Raw genomic sequence first — 12,428 nt, forward strand, 5'->3', positions numbered from 1 at the left:
TGTGTCCCAGGCTGAGCCCTCACTCACCAGCAGTCTTCACCCCGGGAGTGTGAGGGTGAGTGTTCCCGCGCCATCAGTCTCCTCGGGAGGGGCCGAACCCTCACTCACCTGCAGTCACCCCGGGAGGGTTCCAGGCTGAACCCTCACTCCTCATCAGTCCCCTCGGAGGGGCCGCGCCATCACTCACTTGTCGTCCTGCAGACCCAAACCTCCACGTCAGTTGTATTTTTCTTGTCTTCTACACCCCAGCCCTTCTACCGATCATTATTTGAGTGATCAGGGCTTCTGGCTGGGGGGTGGGGTGGGAGGGGTATTGGGGTGGAGGTGGCTAGGGTGGGGGGGGGGCTACATTTTCTTAAATATACTGCACCGCCATCATTTTTAAAAAACATTTTCTATTCCCTTTCTATGTTTGCCAATACCAAGCGAGAGAGAGGGGGTTTCTAATGTTAGCCCAGAGGAGCTGTGACTAATGACTTCCTAGTGGCCCCTGTCATGTCTGCCAAGGGGCCCCTGTCATGTCTGCCAAGGGGCCCCTGTCATGTCTGCCAAGGGGCCCATGTCATGTCTGCCAAGAGGTCCCTGTCATGTCTGCCAAGTGGCCCCTGTCATGTCTGCCAAGTGGTCCCTGTCATGTCTGCCAAGGGGTCCCTGTCACGTCTGCCAAGGGCACCTGTCATGTCTGCCAAGTGGCCCTTGTCATGTCTACCAAGTGCCCCCTGTCATGTCTACCAAGTCGCTCCTTTCATGTCTACCAAGTAGCCCCTGTCAAAATTGCCGAGTGGCCCCTGTCATGACTAACCGCTCAGCCAGTCCTGCTGCTTGAGACAATACTTGCGATGTTAAAAGCGAAACTACAAGCCCCAGAATGCACTTTTCCGGTGGCTTAAAAGCGTGGTCTCGATGAAAGTGGCAGATATGACATGGTGACACTTGAAGGGTCTGCTCACCCCAGGAGTTTAAAATGGGGAGTGGGTAGCTATTCCGCGACGTCAGCGGACCAGGAGGCCATCCAGCGAGGTGGGGGCGGGGGAGGAGGGGGCCGCTAACATGTTACTTTTGTGCAGTTGACCCTGTGGTGTTTGCTTTGCATTCTGGTACTTTTAGTTTTACCTTCCACCAGCGGTGGCGCTCTACAGTTGTAAGAAGTGCAGCCCCCAAGTGGCCAGGATGGCTACTAACGGAGTGCACTACGACGGAAGGCGTTAGAGAGGGATGGTGTGAGAGAGAGGCTGCCAGTCACAAGGCCCCCAGGGAGGTGACGTTACCTTAAGGCCCAGCGACAGCACTCCCTGAGGGGACAAGAGCACAGCTTTAATCCAGCTGCAAGGTTGGTTTTAAATACAGCGGCAAGAAGCTTTTGTGCTAAGGAGCTTGCTAAGTAAAAGTAAAGAAAACCCTACACCCCTCAACTGGGGTCTTTTGAGGGAAGCCTTTTTTTGGGTCTTGGAGCAGTCAGAGGTTTACTGGGCCTGTTCTCCAGGACAAGGTGACCTGGCCCTTCTGTCCCAGGGACACACACACAGTTGCACTCCCTCTGAAATGGCGAGGCACTCTCTTGTAGCACTTGCCCCACTCAGGGCAGCAGCAGCAGCACGGGGTCTGTGCTCGCCCCCGGAGGTGGGGGAAACTCAGAAGGCAGCACAGGACTCTTAATACAACCGATAACCAGTAAGTACTTTATCAAAAGAAAAGAAAATAAGAGGTAAGTAAAACAACACATTATACAATATCATAAAAACACAAAGAAAAGCGGGTGGTCTCTACTACTCACTACTACCCTCTCTCTATTAATCTCTCTATCACTCTCTAGTACTCACTCTACTACTCTACTACACACTCTCTACTACTCTACTACGGACTCTCTACTACTCACTCTCTGCTACTCACTATTACTCACTCTACTACTCACTCTCTACTACTCTCTCTCTGCTACTCACTTTCTACTACTCTCTACTCTAATAACACTGCATTGCAAATGCAATAGGTCTCGCATTTGTGAGAGATTAAGCTATTGGAATTGTAAATGACAATGCTGTTTATTTATCTGTTTTAAAACCCAACACATAAATAAAAATGTTGTCATTTACAATGCCAATAGCTCTAACTTTTGCAAAGGCGAGACCGTTGCATTGTAAATGCTTGTTTACTCCTGTTGTGGACTGGTATGAGAGTATAACAAAAGAGTGTTCTCACTTCCCACCATTCCTGAGATGGTCCTAAGTTGCATGTTCTAGGTTGTCTAATCATTGGTTACTTTGCTATAGGACGAAGAGCTAATGTGACACTGATTGCTAGTCTGGTAGGGGATTTTGGGTACTAAGGTGAGTTTTTGGCACACCCTAATTCACTGAGGTCCTGAGTCTCTGTGCACAGTTCCGTGTCTGAGCAGAATCCCTGTAACATGGCGCCGCCAACGAGTGTGGTCTTATTGTGAGACACTTGAGTAGTGCTTATATCAGTCTACGACCCGTGGGCCCTGAGATGTTTCACCGGTCGGAGCGGGGAGAGAGTACTGGGTTCCTGTCTGCGGCCCTCTCATCCCCTTGGCGGCCCCTCTTGCGGTCCAGGAGTCGGGACAGCCTTCCTCCACTGGTGAGTCGTTTAAGGTCTGAGGTGTCTCCGCCCTAATTCTGAATGGTTGAGGTTTTTCGGACTGGCGACCACAGACGGAGTCCTCTATTCTGTAGGTGGGAGGTCTTCGGCGGGAGCACCGCTTGCAGCCTGTCTCATGCATGGAATTGGTATTGGTGGCCTCATCTGTGCATAGCAAAGGACTGCAGAGATCCACTCATGCTCCCCCATCGCTTCTTGTCTGCATCCTGTCGGTGGAGATGGTGGGTGCGAGGCAGCCATGTTACCCCTATCTGCTGGCCTTCTAGGCGGTCTGCTAGTTTTGGCTCTAAGAGCGAAGTTGTCCTGCTGCGATGCCGCGACCACAACCTGTCTGTAAGTTTTACACCAGACTCGAATATGGCTGTCTTTGTTCTGGCCCGGTGGGATGGACTGACCCCGGGTGCTACCCTAGTTGGTGCCGATCTGCGTGACTTGAATTTAATCCAACTACCGACTGCCCAATTTCCCTATACCCCCTACTCTTTGTTACATGTACCAGTGTTTATCCCTTGTTCCGCTGCACTTCATATGTTATGTACATTGCTGTTTGTATCTACTTATATGTAACCTGTGCAACTATCACGTTCGCATCTATGTAAAGCGCTCTGATACCTCCAGGTCTAGACAGCGCTATATAAAACTCTAAAAATAAAATTAAGTAAATTCCTCCTGGGGCTTCATGTGTGTCCCTGCTGTGGCGCATCGACCAAGTACAGCTTCATGTCTGCAGTAGGTGTCCTTCTTCCAGCCGCAGTCTTTTGCAGGTACTATTTTTTACATGCACTCTTATAGAGTGCATGTCTTTGCAGTCCTATAGTCTTCCCGCTGTTGCTGCTCCCTCCCTCCTACCCCCACCTCTCTTGTGCTACTTTCCCACAGCTTTCCTCACGTTGTTGCTTCCTCCCCACTACTCCCACTGTCCGTTGTTTCTTTTTCAACTTCTGCCGTCCTCCCGCTGTCCATTGTTTTTTCCCAACCCTCGCCCTCCTTACACTGTCAATTGTCCACCCCCTCCCTCCGTCCTCCTCTTTTCCCCTGCTGGTCATTGTTTCTTATCCCCCACCATCCTCCTCCAGTTAGCTGCCGTTTGTTTCCTGACGCCCATCTCATGGTGTCCATTGTTTCTGCTCCCTCCCTCATTGCCCTCCCCACTGTTTATGCTCATATTGCACAGCAGCGCAGGCTTCTTTGCATCATTGTTTTAGTGGCTGCTGGTACAAGACCTCCGTACGTCTCTCCTCTGTCGTCTCTCCTCAGGAAGCAGCCAAGCAGGAAGTACACAGGCTCCTCTAAGCCAATCACGCGCGGCACTCAGACAGGACTGGGAGCCTGTGCATGTTCTCCAACCATGCTGTGCAATACAGCCAGTGGAGACCATGCAAAGTGTGCATGACTGTTTGGCTGGCCCAAGACAGCCGGCCAAACAGTCATGCACACTGAATTGCACATATTTCCTTCACTCTCTACTGGCTGTAGAAGCCCCGCCTCAAAACTTGATTCAAGTCAGAAGAATAAAATGATAATAACAACCTATTGTCATTTTATTTTTCCTTTTTTTCACTGCTGAAAACCACTGGTCGACTCTCCTCCGCCGTGGCTTAGGAGCCACCTCTCCATGGCCTAAAGGGAAAAAAAAGTACTACGACATGGACAGCATTAATGCACCATTGCACTTTTTGTTGTTTTTATAGCAGCATGCAGTGCTAGTGCAACATGTCCAGAAAAAACATTGATCAAGCCAATTGATCTCGCATAGCAGACGCCTTTTGTCTTTGCCAATGCCTGGTTTTTTTTTGTAATCCATGTCAGATTAAACCAGGGGTCTGAAACCCTTTCTGTAATAAGAGTTACTTATGTTCAATGGTAATCATCCAGAGCTACTAATATTAATGCTGTAATAGTGACCAGCCCATCCAAGATTCTCAGCGGTGATCACAACAGTGTATGAGGCAGGGTTCCTAGCACTAATGTAAAAAAAGTCCTTTGAGAATTTAGAGTGACTGTACATGGGTAATACATAAAAGCTATTTAGCTGCAACCTACCTGGTACTAAGGTAATAATATTAGCTTTAAAAACATTTGTAAAACGCAACTATCTTTTGCCAAACATCAACCTAGGAGTTCTGAAAATAGACACATTTTCATCTTGAGATCATGCTTTTAAATTTTAGTATACATATAATAATTCAAAAGCTTCTATATTAGTAGGCTGGGCTGAACACACGAAAGCTACTCAAGTAGGAGAAAAGCTACTGATAGCTCACGAGGTACTTGTTTGAGAAACCTAGATAAACTGTGGCTTCAAGTTACAGTAAATCGAAGGCAATGGGCCAATAAGAATTCTATCTTACTGTGATCAGCTTTAAAAGAAAAAAAAAGCATTTTAGAACCTGTTCTAAGTGGCCTGTTAGAGGCACTCGTACTATTCTATTAAAATGATGTGCAAAGTTTTTTTTGCATTGTATACTTGCAATCAAATAAAAGTAACAATCGTCCCAGCTTGCCCAAGACAGCCCTACTGACTTTGACAAATTTGTATGATAATTTTGCAGATCGTGTAGGTATTCTATGCATGTGTGTTTGCTTTGCGCTCCTACGTCACTTCCTACTGTTAATTAAATCACGTGGGCTTCCTACTCAGTCACTTTTAAGTAGGAACACTTGTATTAACCAAGAGGCTAGGAAAATATTTCCCGAAACCTCAGAGCAAACAGTTGTGTGAGAAACGCTTTATTTGTGTAAAATGACCTTTTAACAGTCAAGACATACTTTAGAATCCTGCTTCCGCCCCCGTCAGCTGCTGGTCGCTTCTTTGGTGCTTGGGCGGGGATGGATGCCTGCTCCCACCTTGTTATTAACTCTTGTCCCTTTGCCTTGCAGTGCAAGCACGTCCTCGCCATCTACCTCAGCCAGGCCCTGGGAGCATGCCAGGAGCGCAGCGCTTCCGACCAGCAGATGAGCCGGCTCCTCCTGGCCAGAGAGGATGGCGCGTGAGGGGAGAAGGCGCGCGCCGAGCGCCAGAAGAGATCTGCGTTTATTTTAGCGCCATCATCCTTCACCCGCGAGAGTTGTCATGACAGCTGATTACAGTGCGCTCTTCGGAAACAGTCTGTGGAAGAACATTCTATCCGTCGAAATGCTGGAGGCCCCGTATGTGCTTCTGTTTGAGACTTAACTTTACAAACGAGCACAGCAGTGTCAAGGCGCCGCCGCTCTGCGAAAACGGAATACTAATGTCGTATGTTGGCAGGACTCATGTGCCAGTGAGACGTACATTCTCCCATCTCCCCCAGTTGCGCCCCCCATGACTGGGAAGAGGCGCTCTGCAGTGTCCTGTAGAGACATTGTACGTAAATCAGAGGTGGCGGCCCCTCCAATCCTGCCTCATGGAAGAGTCCACTCAGTCCCGTGGGCTTCATCGCTGAAGTGGAAGAGACCACCTAGTTTGCTGGCTGCAGGCTAGAGACCATCACCAAACTGAGCTGGATGTTAATGTGTGATGAGGGCTCACCTGATAATGAGGTAGTTTCAGTTTGAAGGTGTAAGGCGAAAAGGTTGTTGAGTATAGGCCTTTTAGCTACTCAAAAGTTGTATGTGAAACCCAAGTCTCACCCCTCTGCCCAACCTCTTTACCCATCTGCAGTCAACGAAAGCACTAACACTTACTCAAGTAGCAGGTCATGTTCTCAGGTTTAATTTTTTGTTTCATGTTCACATAATATTGTAAATAAAAGACTTGCACAAGTCAGATGTTAAGACTGAATGTTTAAGATAACGTTATGTATTGCTTTTACTGAGCCCCACTAGTGAAAATACCAGATTCTAAACCTGATTATTCACGGTTACCCACTGTTGCTACATTATATATATATATATATTTTCACTGAAAAAAACACAGGTTTCACACCAGTTATAGTTGGGTGGAAATTTTACTCGCATAAAACCATTGAAATTCCCACGTTATAGTTAGTTGGACTCACTACAACTTGCGCGTGCAATACACTGCTGATGACGTCACATATTACATCACTCATGACATGGTCAGTGACATCACTCATGACATCACTGATGACATCTCAAAGAGGAGGCGCAGCGTGAGCACAGAGAAGTGCAAGGACGCACCTGGAGCCAGCGGGAGGACTCGGGAGGCGGCGGCCACACCCCCTTGCTACCGGGGAATACAAATCAGACCTCGCGTCTCCCGCTTCGCGGGAGGCGCAGCGTGAGCACAGAGAAGTGCAAGGATGCACCTGGAGCCAGCGGGAGGACTCGGGAGGCGGCGGCCACACCCCCTTGCTACCGGGGGAATAAAAATCAGACCTCGCGTCTCCCGCTTCGCGGGAGGCGCAGCGTGAGCACAGAGAAGTGCAAGGACGCACCTGGAGCCAGCGGGAGGACTCGGGAGGCGGCGGCCACACCCCCTTGCTACCGGGGGAATACAAATCAGACCTCGCGTCTCCCGCTTCGCGGGAGGCGCAGCGTGAGCACAGAGAAGTGCAAGGACGCACCTGGAGCCAGCGGGAGGACTCTGGAGGCGGCGGCCACACCCCCTTGCTACCGGGGGAATACAAATCAGACCTCGCGTCTCCCGCTTCGCGGGAGGCGCAGCGTGAGCACAGAGAAGTGCAAGGACGCACCTGGAGCCAGCGGGAGGACTCGGGAGGCGGCGGCCACACCCCCTTGCTACCGGGGAATACAAATCAGACCTCGCGTCTCCCGCTTCGCGGGAGGCGCAGCGTGAGCACAGAGAAGTGCAAGGATGCACCTGGAGCCAGCGGGAGGACTCGGGAGGCGGCGGCCACACCCCCTTGCTACCGGGGGAATACAAATCAGACCTCGCGTCTCCCGCTTCGCGGGAGGCGCAGCGTGAGCACAGAGAAGTGCAAGGACGCACCTGGAGCCAGCGGGAGGACTCGGGAGGCGGCGGCCACACCCCCTTGCTACCGGGGGAATACAAATCAGACCTCGCGTCTCCCGCTTTGCGGGAGGCGCAGCGTGAGCACAGAGAAGTGCAAGGACGCACCTGGAGCCAGCGGGAGAACTCGGGAGGCGGCGGCCACACCCCCTTGCTACCGGGGGAATACAAATCAGACCTCGCGTCTCCCGCTTCGCGGGAGGCGCAGCGTGAGCACAGAGAAGTGCAAGGACGCACCTGGAGCCAGCGGGAGGACTCGGGAGGCGGCGGCCACACCCCCTTGCTACCGGGGGAATACAAATCAGACCTCGCGTCTCCCGCTTCGCGGGAGGCGCAGCGTGAGCACAGAGAAGTGCAAGGACGCACTTGGAGCCAGCGGGAGGACTCGGGAGGCGGCGGCCACACCCCCTTGCTACCGGGGGAATACAAATCAGACCTCGCGTCTCCCGCTTCGCGGGAGGCGCAGCGTGAGCACAGAGAAGTGCAAGGACGCACCTGGAGCCAGCGGGAGGACTCGGGAGGCGGCGGCCACACCCCCTTGCTACCGGGGGAATACAAATCAGACCTCGCGTCTCCCGCTTCGCGGGAGGCGCAGCGTGAGCACAGAGAAGTGCAAGGACGCACCTGGAGCCAGCGGGAGGACTCGGGAGGCGGCGGCCACACCCCCTTGCTACCGGAGGAATACAAATCAGACCTCGCGTCTCCCGCTTCGCGGGAGGCGCAGCGTGAGCACAGAGAAGTGCAAGGACGCACCTGGAGCCAGCGGGAGGACTCGGGAGGCGGCGGCCACACCCCCTTGCTACCGGGGGAATACAAATCAGACCTCGCGTCTCCCGCTTCGCGGGAGGCGCAGCGTGAGCACAGAGAAGTGCAGGGACGCACCTGGAGCCAGCGGGAGGACTCGGGAGGCGGCGGCCACACCCCCTTGCTACCGGGGGAATACAAATCAGACCTCGCGTCTCCCGCTTCGCGGGAGGCGCAGCGTGAGCACAGAGAAGTGCAAGGACGCACCTGGAGCCAGCAGGAGGACTCGGGAGGCGGCGGCCACACCCTCTTGCTACCGGGGGAATACAAATCAGACCTCGCGTCTCCCGCTTCGCGGGAGGCGCAGCGTGAGCACAGAGAAGTGCAAGGACGCACCTGGAGCCAGCGGGAGGACTCAGGAGGCGGCGGCCACACCCCCTTGCTACCGGAGCCTATTTAAGTCAGCCCTCACCTCCGGCCCCGCGGGGCGCGCGTGCGGGCGGGCGCCGGGCTAAGCCCGGGCAAAGGGCGGGCCCTCTGTGGCCCGAGGAGGTCGGGACGGGCCACCCCACTTGGCCCCATCATAGAAGCAGGTACAGAAAACAACTAACCCTTTTGCTTCCAATTGTCATTTGTCCCTGACCCGTCCAGTGTCTATTTTGGAGCTCTTGCAGTCCTAACAATATGTCTATCTGGGAGGACCTGAATGCCTTGTGTGGCACAAACTACGTCCCTAACATATCAACTCCACCCACATCCGGACCTTTATTGCCTGTAATGATTCCCACTCAAGCTAACACGCTGCCCCAGGCCCTAATCACCAAAATGAACATTGAGGAGATTCCAGCTAATGTTGATCAAATGTCCTGTAGCCCCTCATCACCCCCCGGTATTTCAACTGTTTCAACGCCACAGAAGGTGGGGGCCACATCAAATGATTCTGTTTCCCCCTTCCAATCCACCCTACTGGCCCACATTGAACGATTGCTGAACGCGGCCCTATCACCCCTGGTCACAAAAATTCAGGATCTGGGAGAAAGGTTGTCCAGCGTGGAAAAAATAGTACAAAGGATTAATCCATCAAATCTAAACACTGCTTCTCCTTTATGTTATACGCCCTCCACCAACCATGAGAAACCTAAGTCTACAGACCACAGAAAAGCACCACCAATTGATCCCTCTACTAGCAAACTCATCCCAAAAAGATGTAATATTACTTCTAAACCGATTTATGTCCCTTTAATAGCACCTAGGATTCCTCATGAAAGAAGGCATCGAATCAACCTACCCCCTGAAGCCGCCCCCTATGTGACTGTTCTCTCTGGGGTGCCAGAGCTTAGACAGGGCAAATTTGAAACAAACCAGGACCTGTTGAACAAAGCCATCTTCTGGCTCAATAACAATAGACCGCTGCCACCTGACCTAGATGGCGGAATTGTAAGCGTCAGGAGGGTAGGATGGTTGGGTACGTTGCCCAAAAACTGTCCAGGAGATCTGATTTTAATTAAATTCAAACACAGGAACATTGTCCCCTACCTAAGATCCTCTCAGCCCAAAACTGGAGATGGCCCTATTTGTATCTGTGACTTGTTTGACTTTTATCCTGGCCCCAGAGTATTGAACTATAAAATCCGTTGAAAGGGGGTTCCTGTGTACCATGCGCTTTTATTCTGCACAAGACTGATTCTAGTTTGTTTTAAATAGTCACATTTATTTTCCCTTTTTTAAACCTGCAATTAATTATTGTGCCTTTTTATATATGCATGTATTTTTTTTTCTCTGCTGCTTTTATGGTTTTAAACTTAAAAACCGAATAAAGCTTGATTTGACCTTTGACCTTTGACATCTCAAATGACATCACTGATGACAACATTCTTGTGACAAAGTGGCAGACCTCCTATCAGCATAAAATAACCTTTGACACACACATTCAAAAATAGAAACTAACATTTTCTTAAAAAAGGAGAAACCAATACCAATTACAACAACTTATTAGGTAATTCCAACATCTACATACACATCCACTCATTCACCAACAGTTCTATATAGTCACTCATGCATTTACTTACTCATCATATGTACTCGTACACCTATACATCCTGTTACACACTAATACTCATCCATATACTTACTCATACACAAATTCACACATGCAAATAAACTATCAAAAAACCATTTACTTGATTATACTGCTATATACAGACCACTACACATACTTCTACAGAAACGGAAACATATTTACTCTCTTAAACAATCAATTATAAAAACACATACTCACTAACCCACCCATACACACAATCATCCACCCATACAGTCTTGCACACATGCTGTCTTCAAAATACATACAAATAGTGAGTCACTCATTCATGCATCTGTGCTCTAAGTAATATCCCCCACCGAACCATACAGACACTGATACTGATACTCAAAAAAACAACTAATAACTCATATACACACTCATGTAGCTACTCACCAACCCATGCAGCCACTTATACACAAAGTGAGACACAGATACAGATATTTAAATATTTAAACATTACTCGCTAATATATGTATTCACTAAGATACATTTAATAAGTCAGTTAACCAATCAATTTTACACAAAAAAACATCAATTTAGACATTTATTTACCCATTTATTCTTCCATCAACTTTTAGATATACATATATAAAAAATATTTATTTTTCAGAAAGATACACATTCACTGGATGATGTCATCAGTGATGTCATTTGAGATGTCATCAGTGATGTCATGAGTGATGTCACTGACCATGTCATGAGTGATGTAATATGTGACGTCATCAGCAGTGCATTGCACGCGCTACTTATAGTGAGTCCAACTAACTATAACGTGGAAATTTCAATGGTTTTATGCGAGTAAAATTTCCACCTAACTATAACTGGTGTGAAACCTATGTTTTTTTCAGTGAATTTAATAGGTTTTTTTAAATGCTAATTCCTAACTATAACTGGTGTGAAACCTGTTTTTTTCAGTGAAAAAAAAAAAAAATATATATATATATATATATATATATATATATATATATAAAACTTCTATGGCAAAATGAAACCCCTAATTTTGTTCCTTTTCAAATTAAATGTATTAAGTGTTACCACTTTATTCCAATCAAGATGACTTCAGGTGTGCTATACTTTTGTCATAAGTAAGACTGTTAGCGTTCTAGTTGTTCTTTAGAACACTCTGGGACATTCTGTCATTGGGCTATAGTTGGGCTACATCTGGCTGATATTTGGGCTCTTTTTCCTCTGGTGGCCATCTTGGGAGACTGCATATCAGAATTTTTTTAATGAAATATAAGAGGATTTGAGAAGTCACTCAAAATGTGCCCTAATTTTTCTTTCTTCAGCACTAATCATAATTTCTATGGCAAAATGAACCCCCTCATTTTGTTCCTTTGCAAATTAAATGTTTTAAGTGTTAACACTTTATTCCAATCAAGATGACTTCAGGTGTGCCATACTTTTGTCATAAGTAAGACTGTTAGCGCTCTAGTTGTTCTTTAGAACACTCTGGGACATTCTGTCATTGGGCTATAGTTGGGCTACATCTGGCTGATATTTGGGCTACATTTGTTTTTTTTGTCTCTGGTGGCCATCTTTGGGCTACATTGGGCTACATTTGGGCTCTAACATGTATATAGCCCAATGTAGCCCAATATATATTTTTTCAAAGTTAATTTTCGTAAAAAACACTGGAGCATATATCTTGAGACATAGCAAAGGCATATCGGGGTACCAGTCCCTACAATTTTGCCAAGTTTGGTGGAAATCCATTCAGCTGTTTGGGCTAAAAGTGAGGTTGACCCCCTATGGAAATTAACATGGGGAAAACACGTTTTAGGACCCCCCGTTTATCTCGGCCCCCGCTTGACGAATCCCCCCCCCAAACTTTCAAGGAAGGACCGGAGCTCCGCCAGGCAAATGTGAGGAAATTTTCAGGCAGATTCGTCAACCGGCGCCAAAGTTATTCACAATAGAATTTTGAGATTCTGCATTGAAAAAAATCCAAACTATAACTACCGACTGGCGACTGCCAGTAGGTAATATAAATATATATATATATATATATATATAACAAGATTTCCCCACTGAGGGGGAGGGTGGAGTCGCAGAAAGAAACAGGCTGCAATC

General features: G+C 48.5%; 1 protein-coding gene across 1 annotated transcript in view; it reads left to right on the forward strand.

The window, feature by feature from the left end:
- Nucleotides 1-6,363, forward strand: part of ZSWIM7 (zinc finger SWIM-type containing 7) — a 631,194-nt gene extending 624,831 nt beyond the window's left edge. The window contains exon 6 of the mRNA XM_086958540.1: nt 5,497-6,363. Within this exon, the coding sequence (XP_086814666.1) occupies nt 5,497-5,610 (114 nt within the window). The 3' untranslated portion in view covers nt 5,611-6,363. The remainder of the gene's footprint in view (nt 1-5,496) is intronic.
- Nucleotides 6,364-12,428: the final 6,065 nt, after the last annotated feature.

This window comes from Lissotriton vulgaris, chromosome 2_1 (genome assembly GCF_964263255.1).
Source record: "Lissotriton vulgaris chromosome 2_1, aLisVul1.2, whole genome shotgun sequence".
Classification (NCBI taxonomy): domain Eukaryota; kingdom Metazoa; phylum Chordata; class Amphibia; order Caudata; family Salamandridae; genus Lissotriton; species Lissotriton vulgaris.